The 20,814-nt window shown below is 48.9% G+C and overlaps 1 protein-coding gene across 1 annotated transcript in view; it reads left to right on the forward strand.

Moving 5' to 3' along the window:
• Nucleotides 1-5,634: 5,634 nt before the first annotated feature.
• LOC146811124 (sulfate transporter-like) overlaps nucleotides 5,635-20,814 on the forward strand; it is a 76,408-nt gene continuing 61,228 nt past the window's right edge. Inside the window, exon 1 of the mRNA XM_085614491.1 lies at nucleotides 5,635-6,251. Coding sequence (XP_085470617.1) covers nucleotides 5,640-6,251 — 612 coding nt within the window. The 5' untranslated portion in view covers nucleotides 5,635-5,639. The remainder of the gene's footprint in view (nucleotides 6,252-20,814) is intronic.

Here is a 20,814-nt window from a genome sequence, read left to right on the forward strand (position 1 = left end):
TGGTGTATCTAGAATACCATTAAAATTTTTCACAAAATGGACAATTTGTAAGTATTCAAAAAAGGCAGGTTTCCTCTGACACCCGACCCTTAGCAGAATCTTTTGCCAGGAGATCACCCTATTCTTAATAAAAAAATATCTTAACTCTCCTGGGCCGCAACCTTCCCAATTATTCAAATGGCTTGATCAAATCTGGAGGTTGAGACATTGTCCCAACTTGTCATAAACACAGTATGGCGTCGTGTTGGCTTAGTTCGATGACATTGTTAGAATATTCAATGAGAATGATATAGTCCTTGTCAGCCAGTCTGTAGCAGGTTGAACTGGGCTTGTTGAACCACCAGATTGTAAATATCAGCCACATTTCCAGAAAATTCACAATGTGTTTGCATAAAGTAATGGAAAATGAATTAATTTCAAGAACAATTGTAAATTTAGTTTGCCATGTTAGGAAGATTGTAATACTCTACGTGTTCTTATATCCAAGTCTCATAATGCAACACAATTTAACTGCTGCTTGAACCCTCTTATGTTTATTGGAATAACTTGCAAGTTTACTTTAGAATGTCACTGTTTTATTTAAAATTCTAATCTTCTCCAATAAACATAGAGGTCATTCCATTCAGCTTCATATCCTCAACATTCAGAGGAAGGGATATTCTGCCATCAATGAAAATATATCTTATGAGGTGAAAATTGCCCGCATTTCTATTTATCAGCAAGGGAGCTAGGCCTACAAACAGGGGAAAATACCATGTAGAGATAGAACTTTCCATGAAGAATACGTAAACTCCACATACTCTCCCGGGCAATTTAAGGCTTTTAGGTAAATTGATATTTTAAAAGAAAATGTATGGGTTCCCAAATCTGAAAATCCCATATGATGTCAACATCAATCGACCATCTATTGCTAGCTAGGTGTGAGTTGTTTCTTAAAGTGTGAATCCCACTAACAGTGAGTGAGACTGAAGGGGGAGCTTGTATTATACTGGGGCATAAATTATCCTAGGAATGGTAGTCCACCTAAATGTCTTTTAATAACATAAAAAATGTTAATATTATACCACACTTTCGTTTGATAAAAAAATAAATCACAATCTTTCTATTATGATCTAGAATAAACATACTCATCCATCCTGGCGATAGTACCAATAATAGGTTCTTTCAAAACCTAGCAATATCAGGCCTATCAAGCCCATAGATTGTTGATGAGGGAATTATGTTATGTCATCTGTATTTTTTATTTTTATTAATCCATGAACGTTATCACAGGTTACAATATTTATAAAAATGAGGATTACAGATAGAATGAAAATATCTTTAGAAAAAAGTACCCACATTTCATAATACATAGGAAATAATAATGGTATAAATACAGGGTACTTTAAAGTGCGAGTGCAGATTTTTAAGCATGAGTATATATCTCCTCTAGCTATGCCATCAATCATTCAAATAGGACACCACTGGGCCCCATATCACCATGCCCAAATTATTTTTTCGGATGCCTTTAATTTTATTTAGACTATATTCTATGTTAAATATAGACAGGAATCGAGCCCTCCAGAGTTCAAAGGAGGGCACATCTTTCTGGAGCCACATTAAAGCAGTGCATAGCCGAACCACAGCTGTTGCAAGAAAAATCAAATACCTATACCTATATGCCAGTTGATTTGGATCCTCTCTCTCGGTTACCCCCAGCAACACCTGAGCGGATGACAGAGGTTACTGGGCCCCCCACAATTTCCGTTAAAAATTTCTCTATATGTACAAACAGTGTCGTTAAGTGTCTAAAAGCATTTAAAATATGTACAATATCAGCATCGTCTGATCCACATCGGAAACATTTCTCATCATTTGTCCCCCCCATTTAGAAAGCTTGGCTGGGGTGTAAGAAAGATTAAACAAGGTCTTGTAGTGTTGTGCATGGAGGTTCGCAGATATAAACAATTTCCCTGCTAATTCAATAGATTTTTCTATCCGCATACCTGTACATCCCAGCCTGTCATCCCATTTGGTATTGTGAGACTCAAAATCGCTACTCTTAGTGTCCAGCAGTATATTATACAATATCCCAATACGTGCCTTCCTCCTTACAGCTTCTACCACAGGGTTTACTCCTAATTTCACTTGATGTTTCCCTAAAACATCCCGAATCTGTAAGTATTAAAAAAATTCAGACCTGCTAAGATGAAATTTGTCTGATAACATTTCAAAAGACATTAGGCAGCCGTTAGTATATAGGTCCCCTAGATAATAGATCCCTTTAGCTCGCCATCTGTCTACAGTCCTATCCCAAAATATCGATGGAAGAAGTGTCGTAGCTGTAATGGAGGTGTACTGAGATAACCTTTCTAACCCATACTGCCTTCACACTGCTTTCCACACTTTATAAGCTGTATTCACAACCTTGAACCTGGTTTTCTTGTAGTAGCTTGGATCTACATTAATAAACCATCGATTTTTGGCCTCACTCCCAAGTAGCATTTGATAAATTGATGGGGCTTCCACAACACTGATTCGGTTGTCACCAAGTAATAAAATATTCATATGTTTCAGGATACAGACATAATGATAAAAGGTAAAATCTGGTACGGTCCAGCCTCCTTTCTCAGGGAGAGTCATATAACGCTTAGCTCTGCGAGATTTGCCTTGGGCCCATAGGAATCTAGCACATACTGACTGTAATATTGCAAGTTGTTTACGGGAGATTTCAAGTGGTACTGATCTAAAAAAATATAGGATCTTAGGTAATATCAACATTTTCAAGACATTACAGCGTCCCACAAGTGAAAGATGTAAACACGCACATCGATCCAGTTGCCTCCGTACACTGTTTAGTATGCTGCCCCAGTTAACCTCAACCCATAATTTTAAGCACGCCCTTAACTTGACACCTAAATATGTCGCCTCACTCACAACTCGTGGATCTTGGAATACAATATTAGAGCATAGGATCTGTGTTTTTGCCAAGTTGAGTTTATATCCCGAGGCAGCTCCAAACTTTCGAGCCAATCGTTCAATTTCAGGAATAGCCATACTGGGATCCGGTGTTACTATTGCGACATCGTCTGCATAAGCAAACACACGATAATACTCCTGGTTACATATTATCGACTCTATCCCTTCACTTTGTTTTAACATTTTTAAAAACGGGTCTATATAAAGTGAGAACAGCAGCGGAGAACAGGGGCATCTCTGCCTAGTTCCCTGCGAGATATATAATGGGTTTGATTCGAGACCCATAATGCAGACCTTGGCTGATGGAGAGCGATATAATGCTTGTATGGAGGTAATGAAGATCTGTTTAAAACCAACACGGTACAACACGGCCCATAAAAATTCCCATGCGACCCGGTCGAATGCCTTTTCAGCGCCTAGTAGTATCAGGCTAAAGGCACTCTCCGCTACGTTAGCTATATCAACCAAGGTTACAACTCTATTGATATGATTGGTTGTCCCCCTCCCAGGGATAAAGCCATGTTGTCTCACTGATACTAGAGGTGTTATTACTTCAGTCAACCGGGTCGCTAGGATCTTAGCGTAGATTTTACCATCTACATTTAAAAGCGAAATCGTTCGATATGAACCAGGTTGATCAGCCGGTTTATCTCTTTTAAAAAAAACTATAATGTTGGCTTCATCCAATGATAAGGAGGCAGCTCCACCTTGGACCTGTTGCACAGCGCCTAGCATATCAGTCTTTAAAAATCCAAAAAATGTTTTATAGACTTCCAATGGAAGTTTGTCGGGCCCAGCTGCTTTGCCCATGGCTAAGCCATTAACGGCTCTTTCCAGTTTCTCCATTGTAATGGGGGCTTCTAGTAATTCTGCATGTTGCTCGTCCAGTTGGCCACGACAATACTGTAACAGGGATTCCCCTATGCGGGAATCATAGCCCTCACTAGTATATAGTGCCTCGTAGAAGTCCTGAAACACCTTTAGGATCCCTGTATCAGTTTCTACTATGTGCCCCTTTAGATCCCTCATGGAGCAAATCCTCTGGGCTGCTTCTTTAACTCTAAGTCTCTGTGCCAGACAGCGCCCAGCTGCATCTGGATGTTATATGTATTTGTAGAGTGTGCAATCATCCACTAGGGTATCCTGGTGCTGAGCAGGCATACAGTCCTTGTCTAGAGGTAGGGGTTACTTGAAGAGTCAAGTCTTCAGCTTTTTGTGAAACTGAAGTAAAGAAAAGGATGCTCTAATGTGTAGTGGGAGGTCGTTCCACGCTATAGGAGGGATATATGAGAAAGCTTGACCTCCAGATCTTTTCTGTGTGTGGGTGAGATGTGCGCCATTAAGAGTCTGAATGAGTGGAGGTGTCTAGCTGATTGATGGAAGGAGATGCAACTGTTCAGGTTATCCAGGCTTGTCTTGTGTAGTGATTTGAATGTGAGGGTGAGGAGTCTGAACTGAGCATAATTGTGAATTAGGAGCAGTGGAGCTCCCTGAGGTGTGGTGGGATGTGAGTTCCGGGTGAAAAGTTGAGGATGAGTCTGGCTGCCACATTCTGGATAGTTTAGTCTTCTGGTGAGTTGCTTTGTGATTCCAGTACCGATGGCGTTCCCGTAGTCCAGCCTACTGGAGACAATGGTGCCATGATGGTTTTTATGCTGTTGCATGGGAGCCATTTGAAGATCTTCCTCAGTATCCTCAGGGTGTGAAAGCAGGAATCTGTGAGGACATTGACTTATGCAAACTAGTCTGGTTTGTTGACAATAATGATGCTGAGGTTCCTGGGTGGTAGGTGAAGTAGTTTCTGAGGTCGGCTGGCAACCAGGTGGAGACCCAGGGTGAGGTGTTTTCTTCCGAAGATTACTACGTCTATCTTGTTGGTGTTGCGCTTCAGACAGTTAGACTTCATCCAGGTGGTGACCTCGGTCACGCAGGTGCTGAACTTGTTGGGGGTTTTGTCGAGAGGGACAGTATAAGATGTGTCATTGGCATATGAGAGGATGTTGCTGTGGGCGTGGATGACAATAGCTAGTGGAGTCTTATATGTGTTAAAGAGGGTAGGGCTGAGGCTGAACCTTGAGGCACTCCGCAGATGAAATTACAGGCTTCTGAGGAGTACTCTGTTAGGCTGACCATTTCAGTTCTTTCCATTAGAAAGGAGCAGATCGATCGGAGAGCGGATCCTTGAATGGCAATCTCTTGTAGGCATCTGATGATGGTGGGGTGTGATACCATGTCGAAGGCTGCCGAGAGGTCCAGAAGGATGAGGTTGCAATACAATTGTACCCCAGCGCCATTACCAATCCTGGTCTATGACTATAGCTGTCACTGTGGCTCTATCTCTGGCCGCATCCTTAGCACCTTGCATTGTGACGGTACTGCATGTTTACCCTCTACCTGAAATTTCAGACAGACCTGTATCATCAATGGGTAATTTGAAAAATCAATGGGAAATGTTCAAAATAGACTAGGACTTAAGAAATCTGTGCTTTTCACAATAATAAACATAGCTTCACACTGTTGGATTGTCACTAGTGAAGAGGGGCCAACAGCAAATATCTGCTTGAGGAAGCAATACATTAACACTGCATTAGAAGGTCTTGATGCTTGAAATATTATGGTAGAACTGACTTTATTCCTCATGATGCTCTCCTTTCCTTCCTTTATTTAGTTGGCGTGACAAGATGATATCCCAGGAAAATGAGTTATCTGAGCAGGACGCAGATTTGCCGTCTTTTCATCACACGTCCGTAGCTTACATGCAAGTCCATCTGGAGGAGCATGAGCAATGCAAGCCCAGCACCAAGGAGTTGATCCTCAAGAAGGCCAAGGAGATCTGCACGTGCACCCCAAAAATGATCACAAAGTCTCTCATTCAGCTCCTTCCTATGCTGGAGTGGGTCCCTCGTTATAAGATCAAACAGCAGCTCCTGAATGACATTGTGTCAGGGCTCATTGTTGGAATTGTTACCATTCCGCAGTCTATTGCGTATTCCCTCTTAGCCAATGTGGATCCTATTTATGGACTATACACAAGTTTCTTTTGCTGCCTTGTTTACATTGCCTTTGGCACATCACGCCATAACTGCGTTGGGACCTATGGAGTGCTGTGCCTGATGATTGGCCAGTCAGTTAGCAAGCAGTGGAAAGCTGCTGGATATGCGACAGATGGAGGAACTATTGCTGGGGCATTTATAAACGCATCCTTACCAATCAATGCCACAGATTTTTGTGACAAAAGCTGTTTTGCCATCAAGGTTGCCACATCCTTGACTTTTCTTGTCGGGGTTTACCAGGTAATTTGCAAGAATTAATTCTGTTTGCATAGTCTAGTCTTTCATACAGAATGAGACTTGAAAAGATTGCATGGCACATTAATACTCCTCAGTTACTGGATTGGTGGTGAACATGAGAGTTTCACGATCACAACCAAAATGGCAAGCACTGGGTGATGCATGCAATGGGTGAGAACCTTCATGATATGATTATAATACCTGACTAGATGTCATAAAGGAACCAGTATGACAACTGCACAATACATTTCTATTGCAGGTTGGACCCCAACAGAATAAAAGGGCAAGTATACTCACTGCCCTCGCATACACAAGGTTTGCATGCATGACATATACATAGAAAACAATAGTGGGGAGGCAAACCGTATCACCCTGACGAAAGCCCGGACCTATTTAAGTCTTAGAGTTGGGCTGAAACTTGTTGGCATGACATAGGGTCATAGGACCATTAAATCCTAAAAACCCACGTACATTGTAATTTTAACATCCCCGACTATCCCACCAATAAAGGGATACCTTGGAGCAGTCGAGTGAATTTTAATATCTATCTAAGCCCCCAGGTCTTTTGTTCTTATAATAGCTCCCAGAAAGATGGTTGAGCCCACCCTCACCTTTAGGAGTCAGGGTGAACCAGATGATGAAACATGACACTTCTAGATTGTGTGAGGGTTATTTAAAGAAAAGGAAGTATTTCCTTCGCCGCATTTAAAAGTCTGGTGCCATTGTGAAGACTAGTCCCCCCTCCTCCCCGAAACAAATTGCACCTGACATTTAAGGTGGTTGCCGTAGTCCATAAAGTGATCAAAGAAATTGGTCCTGTTCCTCTTGTTGAGTATTAAAAGTCATCAATAGTTAAGCTTCTGTGGTCTATAAAACCCATAGTCCATTACACCTGCTGCACTCATGAGAGATACCCCTCTGAAAGCCACTGACCACTCATATACTCTAACCAATATCCCAGTTTGAGTATTACCGTGCATCAGAATAGGCTGGAACTGGCAGGCCAGGAAATTTGGCAGTTCCCAAAGGGCAATGTCTTCTAACCTCTTCTAATTTATTCATGGTATCTCTTTTCATCCTTTCAGACGAATAGCAAAGAATCTTCTTTTAGAAGCATCGCTTTCTCTTAACATATCGGGGCATATTTACAAGGGCATTGCACCACAGGACACTCCCTTTTAATGATGTTCCTGTGGGGCAATGCCATGCTCCAGCTTTGTAAATCTGGTACCCTTTCATGCTGGTATCTGAGTGAAAGGGGCATGCAATGGGTGTTGCTGTGGGCGTTCCACCACAACACCCATTGCTTTTTGACACTGCCCCAGATTCACAAGGATCTGTAAATCTGAGGCAGCGCCAAAAACTAACGCCATGCAAGAACAGACATTAGAATAGCGAAAAAAGGAGAAATGCTTTTATTTCTTCTTGTTTTGGCCTTTTTTTATGTGTGCTGCTTTCTTCAGCACACATAGAATGAGCCAAACACCATTAATGAATGTTTATGTGCAGGAAGATGTCCCTTCCTGCAGATAAACAATCATTCAATAATGACGATTTGCTGCCTCTGTGTGTTGCATCTGCATCTTCCTGCACATCAACAATTATTCCCTGCAACACAAGCACCCTTGCACTATGGTGCAAGGGTGCCTGCATTGGCGCTAGGCAACTCATTTTATTGCCAGCGCTAGGGAAAAAACAGGGTTGCCGTAAATACGGCACATCCCTGCGTTTTGGAAATGTCAGAGCACGGCGCTGCCAAATTTGGCGCAGCTCTTTGCTCCTACATTTTCTTGTAACTATGCCCCATGATTTGTTCTTTCGGGTGCTGCGGTTCCTCTTTTTACCGTAGGCCTCTGAACTTGATTAAAGTTTCCTTGCTTAAGCACAGGGACTCTGAAAGGTGATTTCGTCTTAATATTCTGGCTATCCACTGTATTCAAAGATCAGACCCAGTAGTAAGTGGAGAAATGAGCATAAATAGACTTGGCTTCAACTATTGGAAATTGGGTTTAGAGGAGTGCCCTGACACCTACAGTGAGGAAAGGACAGTACCTTGCCTTTAACTAGAATATGACAGGGAGACTGTCCTGACATTAACGGTGAGAACTTATTTATCAAGGTTTGCGCCCTGCTGATTGTCTGGGGATCAATTTACTTGTCATCTGGGTGCTAGTAAAAGCTGCTCAAGAGCTTGTGGGATGAAATAGCCCCTTGGAAAGTGCCTAGTGCTTACCTCAGAAATGTAAAGGAATCCCATGTGATTTAGTTGTTGAATTAGAGGGTATGAGAGACTTTCACGGATCCACTACATTTAAGTGTCTGTTCAGGGAAGTCAAGCCGGTGAGAAGTGTCTTCCAGTATATGCTCTGTCAGGCTTTCTCCCAGATTCTAAAGTTGTAAGTATCACCCTAGCAGCACAAAGATGAGGCTTCGTGTGCTCCATTCTCATGAGAATACTAAATTCTTTATCTGTGATTTAAATTCCAAAGCCTCCTTAAACTTCCTGGTTACCTTGGTGCTCAAAGCCACTGATGGGAGGTGTTGTGAATGTTAAGCCAGACATAGTATAATGCAATGAATAATTTAAGTGATATGCATTCCCTTACCATCTATCCTTGTTCAAAGATCTTTTTCACATTTGGGAAACTTCAGTCTTACAATCTTATATCTTAGGTTTAAATCTGTTTTTATTAGAGAAAACAAAGTATCGGAGCGGCATCAGCAGCTATCGCATACAACCCTGCGGGCCGGCGGATCACTGCGCTTGTAGGTCAGCCCATCAAGGCCTCAACTAGCTCCCCGTGTTCGGCCCCCCGTTACACACAGCATGTCGCCTACAACCCCGTGGGGCCGGCCGCGTTTTAAACTGAAGGGGACAAAAGGACCCCCGGGTTCTTCTGAGGGGCAGTGTTGACCATTCTCCACCATATGCTGCCCAGCCGGGCCGGCCATTGAGGAACTACTCCGCCTGGCGCGTGTCAGATAGGGGACTCCCCCAATGAGGCTAAGACTCCGCTCTAGGCGTAAGGCTCTGCGGCCATGACCTACCCGTTAGGGCGTTATCCACCTCGATACTTCAAGAAAACAAAGAGAAAACTAAACTCACCCCGCCCCCCTACACTCTCCCCTTCCCCTGCCCAAGTACCCCAACCCCCAGAGTCCCCTGGTCGTCCAGTGCGCGTCATCGGATATTCCAGTAGATTCCGAACAGTCGTTCTCAGGAGTTGCGTGACAAACACAATCAAGAGGCGCCCTCCCCCTGCATGGTAAGCCGCAGAAGTCGAAGATACCGTGGGCAGGTCAGTTCTCTGAATTCCGTGACCAGTAAAGACTGGAACGGCTGCCATACGTCCGCAAACCGTTCCGCCTCACCCGCCACTGCCAACGACATCTTCTCCATTCCCAGTACATGCCACAATCTATGGAGCCAGCCCGTAACTGTGGGAAGTGTAGCGGTGCACCAATGTATTAGGATGTTCTGGGCGGCTGACCCTAAGGCAATGGCTATCTGTCTCCCTCTGTGAGATTTTAAGCGGTACATCAACTGATTAGGGAGGCCTAGCAAGATATAGACCGGTAAACGCGGCAGCTCGGTGTCAAAGTGGGAATCTACGTTGTCTAACACCTCCTTCCAATAGGCATCCAAGAGCGGGCAGTCCCACAGGAGACGTGAAAGCGTACCCACCTTCCCACAGCCCCTCCAGCAAGTGTCCTCCCTGCTATGGTCCATGGCGTGTATGCGTTCTGGGGTATAGTACCAGTAGGTCGAGATTTTAGTGAGGGTCTCAGTGAGGCCCGTGTGGTATGCTGAGTGCCTGGCCCTAAAAGCTATCTGTTCCCATTTTTCCTGGCTTAAGGCTCTGCCCAGTTCCTTCTCCCAGCGCTCCCTCCCCGGGTTATAAAAGTGTGTCGAATGTAGTTGGAGAAACCGATAGAGGTCGCTTATGAGCTTAGCGTCCGACGTCCTCGTCAGAAGCCAGCGTTCGTAAGGGAGGAGCCGTCTGTCTGCAGTCTCTCGCACCTGAGGATGCAGAGCCCAATGGCGCACCTGCGTGTAACGCATCCTTTCAGTTTCTTGGAATGAGTATTCTTGCCAAAAGCGCTGAAAGGGAATGACCCCTTCCGAGTCGTACAGGTGACACAGCGCCCGGCATCCTGCCGTATGCCAGTGTGTGAACGCCCCCCGCTCCATCCCCGGGGTGAAATCAGGGTTATCCACTAAGGGTGTCAGTGGCGAAGGAAAGGTCGTCAGGCTGAACGCTATGTTGGTGGCGTCCCATACCCTTAGAGGGACTCTGGTGATGTAGGAGGCATATAGATTCGCGGGACGATGAGCCCTACGTAGAAACGGCACCTTCTGCAGGGGCCTGCCCGCAACCGCTTGATCCTGGAAGAGCCAGTGTTTGTCGGACTCCCACCGGCTCCATTCCACTAGATAACGCAACTGCGTCGCCTGAAAGTATTTACGGAGATCCGGTATGCCCAGTCCCCCCGCCTCTGGTGCCAGCATCGCGAGCGCTCTCCGCATCCGGGGCTTCTTGCCCTGCCATATAAAGCGTGCTAGGTCAGACTGTATTTTCTGGATCCAACCGACCGGCGGCTGTAGCGGCAGCGCTCGAAACAGATACAAGATCTGAGGGAGAATCATCATCTTGACTGCCGCCACTCTACCCAGCAGCGAGAGGGTGTTGCGATCCCACCAAGTCAATTCCCTCTTTATCTTCTTGCCCAAGGCGGTATAGTTCGCCGCGACCATAGCGGGCAATGTGGGGGCCAGCATGATTCCCAAATAGGGCACGGGATCTGACGACCAGACTATCGGTACTCGTTGTTGTAGAAGGGTTCTGGTCGTCGGTGAGAGAGAGAGGTCCATGGCTACCAATTTGCTCACGCTCATCTTGAATCCCGCGACCTCTGCGACGGATGTTAGCTCCGCAATGCATGCCGGCAGGGCCCGCAACGGGTCTTCCAGTGAGAGTATGACGTCATCAGCGTATAAGCTGACAGCGTGGTAAAACCCGCCAAATTTCACCCCTCTCACTGCCAAGTTGCTACGGATCCTGTGCGCGAAGGGCTCCATGTAAAGAGCGAAAAGTAAAGGCGACAGCGGGCATCCTTGCCTCGTGCCCCTTTCAATGTTAAAACTTTTAGAGCTGTACCCGTTCACTCGTACCACAGCAGTTGGGGACCGGTAGCAGTTGAATATCATGCAGCGGAATTTGTCCCCCAACCCACATTTCACTACTACCTGTTCTAGATAAGGCCAGTGGACGCGGTCAAACGCCTTCTCCGCGTCCACCGCTAGCAACATTCTCTCCCCTGGGATCCGTGACGCCTTTTCTATGAGATGAGTAATTCGTTTAGTGTTGTCTACCGTCTGCCTTCCTGGGACAAACCCCGCCTGATCCGGGTCAAGAAGTCCCGGTAGATGTGGAGCCAAGCGCGCTGCCAGGATCCCAGTGTATAATTTGAGATCTATATTTAAAAGAGATATCGGCCTGTAAGAGCCGCACTGCGATCTATCTTTCCCCGGCTTGGGGAGAACCACGAGGGACGCCTGTAACAAGTCTGGCGGAATGGCCCCTGGCTCAGCGAAGGTGTTGAAAAGGCGCTTGAGAACCGGCGCTAATGTCGTGCAGAACGTTTTGTAAAACAGGGACGTATAGCCATCTGGGCCCGGGGATTTACCATGCTTAAGACGAGCAATGGCTGATACAACTTCGTCGACCCGTATCTCCTTGTCTAAGGTCTCCGCCTGTGAGAGCGTCAGGGATGGCAGGGAGACCGAATCCAGATACCCCCTTGTCGCGAGTGCGTCCGGGGGTTCCCCGGCGTAAAGGCCGGCGTAGTACCTGCGGAAGAGCTCTGCAATATCAGCTTCCTCCGAGACTCTCGAGCCCGTTGGGCTGTAAATCTCTTTCACCATCTGCTTCTGTCGTACCACCCGGAGTTTACTTGCCAGTAGCCTACCGCACTTGTCCCCCCGTGTAATAGGCGTGCTTTAAGCGCAACGCCGCATATTCCGCTCGGTCCATATCTAACGCCGTCAAGAGGTTTCTCACCTCCTTGAGCCGCCGCCAAACCCGGGGGGCCCCAGTCCTACAATGCATTTGCTCCAGTTCACGGACCCTCTGAGTGAGTTCCTCCCGCTTCTGTCGCCGGGCCGCATTATCCGCGGAGGAGATAGCGATAAATTCCCCTCGCAGAACCACTTTCAGTGTAGCCCATTGGGTCGCTCTGGAGGTGTCGGAACTGTCATTGTGGGAAAGATATTCCCGGATCGCCGCCGTGACCTGCGTGACCACCTCCTTCCTATAGAGCAAGGAGTCCCGGAGACGCCAGACCCGGGGGCAGCGGGAAGCCGGCGGCAAGCAAAACGTAGCCATGACGGGAGCGTGGTCCGACATGGATATCACCCCCACCTCCGCGGCTAAAGAGTGCACTGGCCCCGTAACCAGAAAGTGGTCCAGCCGCGCGTAAGGTTTGTGTGTGTGTGAGTAATAGGAGTAGTCTCTGGCAGTAGGGTGCATGCAGCGCCAGAGGTCATGTAGATCCATCTCCGCCAGCTGGGTTTTGCACCCGGCCGAGAATTCTCCAACCTGCGGGGAGCATTGCGCGGACCTGTCAAGCGCCGAGTCAAAGACCATGTTGTAATCGCCGCCGACAATGATATGCATATCTGGCGCAGCCACGACCTCCCCCACTGCTGAGCTAAGGAAGGATTCCTGCCTATCGTTTGGGCTTTAGAGAGACCCGATTGTGAAGGAGAGACCCGCCACTCTGAACATGTAAGCTAAGAGCCTTCCCTTCTGTTCCGCTTGTTTGTTGAGGATTTCTCCTCGAAAGTGTCGGGCTACTAGAATCGCTACCCCCGCCGTTTTCGTGTTGCAGGACGAGAAGAACTGTGTTGGGAATGAGCATGAGCGTAACCGAGGGCAGTCTCGGGGCAAAAGGTGCGTCTCCTGAAGAAGACAGATATCCGCCCGAGTGTTCTCTAAAAGAGCTAGGACAGCCCGCCGTTTAACTGGGTTATTGAGGCCCCTGACGTTAAGCGTCACAATGTTAAGAGTTGTGGCCATCGCGGGAGGAGACAGATGTATTCGCGTAGCATTCCAACTGACCCCCGACTCGCGCTCCAAGCGCTGCAGCTGCGGTAAGGACCCTGTTCGCGCACTGGATGACCCCCCCTCTCGCCTCTATCTCCCACCTTCTTTCCCGTCGGACCCCCTTCCTCCTGTCCTTCCCCACCCCTCTCCTCCCCCCCCAACTACCCCTCCAACCACCCCCCACCCCCTCCCCTGGCAACGGGCCAATAACTCTGGGCAACTCCCCCCTGGTCTCCCCCTCCCCCTCCCCAACCCCTGGTCATCATAGTCCAAGTCAAGTCCCACCAGGAACCAGTCTTTGGTAGGATACTCAAGTGGAAGTCCAGCCACCGGTCCCTCCCCGCTCGCCCCCCCCTCCCCCAGCCCCCAAACCTGCAAGTGGAAGATGGCGAAAGTGATCTCCCCCGGAGTGATTTTATGCAGTCAGTGCCACCGCGTTGGCGCCGGTGTTCTCGGCCACCTCCATCACTGCGCTTTCCATGCTGGCCCTGATGGTGGGCGAGTCCGGTCTCCCGGAGCGCTCGTGGGGTCGCCGCATGGATACCCGCTGCCATCCATCCCCCCCTGAGCGCCCCCGTCGTTGCGCTGTTGTATCATCCTCCGCTGCAGTAATGCCCAGAACTCCACACGTCTCCTGCAGAGAGCGGAGTTGGTGCATAGTGCCATTCCACCTGAATATCAGTCGAAAAGGGTGGCCCCAGGCGTAAGGTGTGTTATGCTCTCTTAGAAAATCCGTAGCAATTTTGAAAGTTTTTCTCTTTTGAAGTGTGATGGCGGATAAGTCTTGGTAGAGGGCCACCGGGTGGCCCCGGAAGGTCAAGGACTGTTGCTTTCGCGCCTCTGCCAGGATGCGCTCTTTAAGGGGAAGTCAGGGAGAAAGGCCAAGATGTCCGGGGGCGGCGCCGATGCCCTCCGCGGCGGCCCCACCCTATGCGCCCTATCGATTCTGATGGGGAAGTCCTCCGCTTCTCCCAGAACCTCCCGAAACAGCTCCCGTAGATATCCCGCAGTGTATGCCCCTTCTTCTTTTGACGGAACTCCCCGAACTCTGACATTGTTCCGCCGAGATCTATTTTCGAGGTCTTCGGCATGTGCCTGGAGGTCAATCTGCTGGTCCCGGAGGCGCAACACCTCTTGTTGCAGTAGTTCGAACTCCTCGTCTCGCCTCTGGCCCGCATCCTCTACTGTAGCCACACGTTCCCCCAGGCCATCCACCTCTCGGCGCATCTCCCGTACTTCGCCGGCCACCTCGTTTTTCAGGGTTTGGAAGTCGTCCCTGAGGGAGCTAAAGAGGGATTCCATAAATGACCTTGTGATTGGAGGCTTGCCACCAGCAACCTCCCCAGTGCCTCCAGAGGAGCCAGGCGACGGGTGCCCCCTCTCCGTTCTCTGCTGGTTTCTGCCAAGGAGCTCGGGGAGTGTGCGCTCCCCCTTCTTCCAGCCCCTGTTGCCTGCCATGTCTGGTGGGACGTGAGGCTCCGTGACCGGTCTGCTCCGCTCCCCACCTTTGAGGGCCCCCGGCCCTCAGCGCTGCCTCCAGGTGCCTCCGGCCAAGTCCACTTGTTCACCCCGTTGCGGAGACTTCTACCTGCACCAGTGCCAGCGATCGTTAGGCCCTCGAGTCCCTCCGCGCGCCGGCGATCCGGCCCTCCATCCTCTCTGTCACCGCTGCGTCCAGGGTACTGTGCTCCGTGCCTGTCCTGCCCGGGCAGCGCTGAACTCCTCGTGGGACCTCCCCCGCGGCGCTATCCGCTTGCTTACGGGCTCAGCGCTCTCCTCGTGTGCGGCCGCAGTCCTCGCCACTCCCCGGTGCTATGAGCCGAGCCGCGCCGAGCTCCACCATTGCCAGCCCTCCAGGGTAAGTAGTCCCCACTACACCCCTGTTAATCGCCTTGGGGTAGCCCTTCGTTCCTCCTCCGCTCCCGGGCAGGCTGCGATCGATGAGCCCCCGGCGCCGGTGTTCCACCGCGCGGCCCCCCCCTTCGAGGGATCACTCCTCACCTCCTCCGTGCTGCCGGCGTTGTCGTGGCGCCGCTCCGCAGTGCCAGGTCCGTCGCCGCTGTTGATTCTGTCTCTGAGCACCAGCAGTCCCGCGCCAAAGGACCGAGGCGCACTCCTGGCCGCCGCTTTAATAGCCGTTCGCCCCCTCCGGTTTCCGTGTGGGCCGCCTCGCCCGTGTATGAGGCTGGTCTGCGCTGCTCCCTCCGTTAGCCGTCCACCGCTGCCACTGTTCTGCCCTCCTGTCTCGTTGCTCCTCGCCGCCGCTCTCAGGGCACCCCGCGCCGGCAGAGCACCACGTGTCTCCGGTGCCGGCTCGGTTGTGCGTTGCGGAACAGCCCGCGTCTCGGGGCCAGTCAGCACCCCCAGCCACCTCCCACAGGCCGTTCCTCCGTCCGGTCCGGTCCTCGCTCACCGCCGGGCGTCTCCTGCTGCTCTGTTGCAGGGCGGCAGGCCGCTCCCTCAGCGCCGGGCACTTGCCTAAGATTCAGCCCAGGCGCGCAGCCTCCCTGCCCGGCTCTCCGCTCTCCCTCCGGCCGCGTCCTCAATCTCGTTGGCCGCCGGGTCACACCGGTGCCCCTCGGGACCCCCGGGGTCCGCACAGCTGCAGCCAGCACACTACCGCCGTGGTCTCCTATTCCCCCGCAGATCAGGGGGAGATTCTGCGCTGATTACCGGTCTAGGGGCTGAGAGGCCTAGGAGCTCGCGAGGAAGACGTCCGTTCACCTCGCCATCTTGGCCACGCCCCCCACAATCTTATATCTTGATAGATTTTGTTACACAAATGACAGCCAAGCCAAAGTTGCATCATTTTTTCACACGTGTTGGAAACATTTGCTACTTTACTGAGTATACGCTGCTGAGATCCCACATACAGAGCATTACAGTGATTGACTCTCGAGATTACCAGGTCAAAAGTACAGATTTCTTTAGCTCAATGGAAAGAAAATGAAGGATTTTTTTCAGCACCTTTAAAGTAAAAAAACACAGGCAGAAGCTACCCGGTTTACATGTTCAGAAAACACCAACTTGGTGTCAAATATGACCTCTACATTCCTCACTTTTTGAACAGGACTGGGAGAGAGCCCAAATTGGAGGGCCACCAAGTTGTACTCCAGAGGGACGTATCATTGCCAAAGAGAATTACCTCTGGTTTCTCTGAGTTGATTTGAAGCAGTTATTTTTGCATCACAACACTTCTCATACAAAGATTATATCGGCGAGCAACTATCTCGGGATTCTATATATCTGGGTCACTGACTTTATCAGCAGAACTGGTGAAATGCAAAATGGTAGGACTTTTGCAATTTACAGCACATGGTAACATAAAATAGTGTTTCTTTGCCCTAGTTTGACATTTGTAGGGCTGAATAAGTAAAAGAAGCTTGTCCTTTCCAGGTAAGGAACATTTCCTTTGTTTCTTTCTGGTTTCTAATTTTAAATATTGTGTTTGGCTGGCAAATTTCCATGTGTGCCAGAAAAAAATCATTCAGTAGCCAGTTTGTCCTGGGCGCTAGTGCAAGGCACAGTAATGGGACCCCAGGCTGCTGTTTGAATTATAGAGCACAGCAATAATCAGGGTACAGTGGGGTCCTCAGGCCTGCACCTGCTGCACCAACGGAAGCTACACCCACAAGCCCCTTTTCTCTAAAAAAAAGATCCTCCAAAAGCAGCTGACATACCACATTTTCAGGCCCGCTAATCTTCCATGCAGGAAGTTTATTCACATACGTGTGGTTCCATTTTTAACTTTCACAAATGCAATCTTGTGCAATTCAGGCAAGTCCAACCTCTTTAGTTTGTCTTAGTTTGATTGTCCATTAAAATGTCTGGAATTGGCAGGATTCCCAGGATACCATGTTGCAGAAACTGCAAACATGCTACATCTCAAATCTTAATGCCACATCATACATACAAAAATGGTCTACAATAGGTGCAGTTGGGAATTTCTCCAAAAAAGCTGTTTCATTCATCGAGGCTATATAGAATGCAAAAAGAAACTAATGTTGCATGACTATGATTGGGCAGTAACAGCAAAATTCTTGATATATAGCCGTAACAATCAATGAGTTACCCTGTGTGCCTCTGAACTTGTATACTCTCTCTCTCTCTCTCTCTCTCTCTCTCTCTCTCTCTCTATATATATATATATATATATATATATATATATATATATATATGTATATTTTAACTACTGGCAGTCGCCAGTAGGTAGTTATCGTTAGGACCTAGTTTCCATAGGAAAAGCATTTTTTCTTTTCCCAATAACCTTTGCGCCGGTTGACGAATCTTCGCGAAATTTTCAAAACTAGTGGCACACTCGAGTCAGCTCCTGTCTTAAAAGTTTCGGGGTAATTCGCCAAGCGGGGGCCGAGAAAAAAGGAGGGTCCCAAAACGCATTTCCCCCATGTTATTTTCCATAGGAAACTTTAGACAAAGCTACAGCCCGAACTGCTGAACGGAATTACACCAAATTTGGCAAAAAGGTAGCCCTTGGTTCAGAAAGAGTCCTTTTTGTTAAATGGTGTAAATCCGTTGAGTAGTTTCTGAGAAATCAGAAAAAGAAAAAGTTTAGATATCTGGGGCAGCAGTGGGTTCGCGAACCCTCCCGAGCACGAGCTTCACTGTGATTGGCTGTCAACACTCCAAACCAGGAAGTGTTGGCAGCCATCTTGTGACTAGGTAACCGGGTCACAAGGAAACAGAGAAATAAGGATGACATACAAGAAAAGGGGAAAGGGTACAGACCCCCTAGGCCTGCTGAGGGGGTCCCACAGGGACCCCCAGGGCCAAAGAAAGATTTTTTTTTTCAAATTGGTAGAATTCGCGCCGGATGAAACCAAAATGTAAAAAAACAAAGCGCCGGGCTCCCCTCTACATTATTTTTAAGCCCCCGGGTGGGCCAGGTCCGGGGGGCAATGCCAAAATGTATAGCGGAGTCCTCCGCCTCCTCCATAGGGCTTTTTTCATTATTTGTGGGGGGCACACAGCCCCCCCCTGAGCCCCGGGGACCACCACATCCACGGGGCTCTCCTGTTTAAAAAAAAAACTTATGTGTGGGGGGCTCCAGCACCCCACACACCCGGGAGACCACCACCTCCCCGGGGCTTTGCTACTAAAAACACGGGGGGCACGCATCCCCCGTAACCCGGGGACCGCCTCCTCCCCGGGGCTCTCATTTTTGTTAATAAAGAACCTGTGTCGGGGGCTCGAGGCCACCCACATGCCCTGGGGACCACCACCTCCCCGGGGCACTACGTATGCAAATGTGGGGATCGTTACAGACCCCCGAGCCCCGGGGACCACCACCTCCCTGGGGCTTTACACTGGAAGGGAGGGGGCCATGCGCCCCACTCTTGGAGCCCTTCATGGCCCTGGGGACTGCCACCCCCCATGGCTGGCTTCTGCAACGTCCCGGGGTGCCCACCTCTGGGTCATTGCCGTTTGCAATGGCAGGGTGGGAGCACAGCTCCCACTCTACCATAGCAAACCCTGCTTTGCTTCATTGAAGCCAGAGCAGAAAAATCTGCTCTGGCTTCAATGAAGCAAAGTAGTATTGATTGTGGGCAAGAGGAGCTGCATCGTAGCAGCTCCCCTTGCCCAAAAGCAATGCCGGCTCCCGCAGGAGGCGGGAAGCCGGTGGGACCGTGGGGGCATTGGGGCTCCCCCCACGGTCCCCGTTGGACAGGCCAGGCCCAAGGGGTTGGGGACCTAGGGGCCAGAAGAGGCCAGGGAGGGGGGCCACGCGGCCCCCCTCCCATGTAACAAAATAAAAAAGACCAGGCCCTGGGGGATGGGGTCCCCAGGGCCCCCCAAAAAAGAAAAGGGGGGCCACACAGCCCCCCTCTAAAAAAATAAAAAAGCCGGCATCGTGCCGGAGGCCCCACCCCCTCCCAGCAACGCTCTGCAAATGTGCCCCGTGGTGCATTTTAAGTTGGAGAATTAATTTGTCTTCAATCTTGAGGGTCCCTTGGGGCCAACTAGCCTACCAGGTACCTCCAGTAAGCGCCACAGGGCTGCATTGCAGACAGGTGGTCCGAGCAGTGCATTGCGGGGGCGCGAGTTATAGTTAGCTGAACTAACTATAACGGCAGAATTTCTCTGTTGAGATGTCCAACTAACTATAACTCCAATGAAACCTATGGTTGTAAATTATAGTTAGCTTAGGTAACTATAGCTGCTGAATTTCACTGGTTTTGTATGGGTGAATTCTGAACCTAACTATAATGTTCAGGTAACCTTTGTTTTTTTCAGTGAATTTATACATAAACTATATATATATAGAGCTACTATAAAACTATATATATGTATTTTTATAGCTAAATAAATATATATATATATATATATATATATATATATATTCACTGAAAAAACCATAGGTTTCACACATGTTATAGTTAGCTGGACATTTTACTGATAAAAAACCAATAAAATTCCCCCGTTATAGTTACTGCAGGCAACTATAACTCACGCGACCGCAATCCTCTGCTGATGCTAATACTGTATTTAGACACTTATTTGCCCATGTCTTCTTCCGTTAAATTTTAGCTTTACATATATTACAAATATTTTTTTTTCATAAAGACACATATGTCATCAGCAGAAGATTGCGGTCGCGTGAGTTATAGTTGCCTGCAGTAACTATAACGGGGGAATTTTATTGGTTTTTTATCAGTAAAATGTCCAGCTAACTATAACATGTGTGAAACCTATGGTTTTTTCAGTGAATTTGCAAGGTTTTTTAAATGCTAAGTTACTTTACGCCATTCGTGGCGTGCGCGCCCAGTTAACGCAGTTCGTTCCGTGCGCGCACGGTGCGCTTCGCGCACCGTGCGCGCACAGTGAGCGCGCGGTGCGCTTCGCGCACCGCGCGCCCACTTTACGCAGTTAGTGCCGTGCACGCACAGTGGTCACGCGGTGCGCTGTGCGCACCGCGTGCCCACGTTAAGCGGGATGGGCCATGTACGCACGATGCGCTTCGCGCACCGTGCGCACATGGGGGACATATTTTGCGCATCTTTGTGAAATGTATTCTTCGGGCACCATTTGCACACGGGGTGGGGAGAATGTGGATAGTTTTTTTTTTTTTTTATAATTTTTTACCGTGCGCGTACGGTAAGCGTAATCGGCGATTTTCCGAAAAAAAACATTTTTTTTTTTTTGGGCTTGGGGGTGGTTTGGGGACCCCTGTATCAATGCTGGGTGGTTAGGATCTCATGAAACTGCCTCTTTACATATATTTGGGGTACGTTTTTGCTGCCCAACTCAGGAAGCGAGAGAGAAAATGGCGGCCGCCGCTTCCTGGTTTCGACCGACTCGAATGTTTACTAAGATCTAAGAGCCAATCAGAATCGCGCTCGCGCACGCCACCGTACGCGTACGGTAAGCTTACGGTAAGCGCACGGTAAGCGCACCGTAAGCTGCCACAGATATATATATTGATTTAAAGGCTATTTTCTCAG

Source organism: Triturus cristatus, chromosome 7 (genome assembly GCF_964204655.1).
Source record: "Triturus cristatus chromosome 7, aTriCri1.1, whole genome shotgun sequence".
Lineage (NCBI taxonomy): Eukaryota > Metazoa > Chordata > Amphibia > Caudata > Salamandridae > Triturus > Triturus cristatus.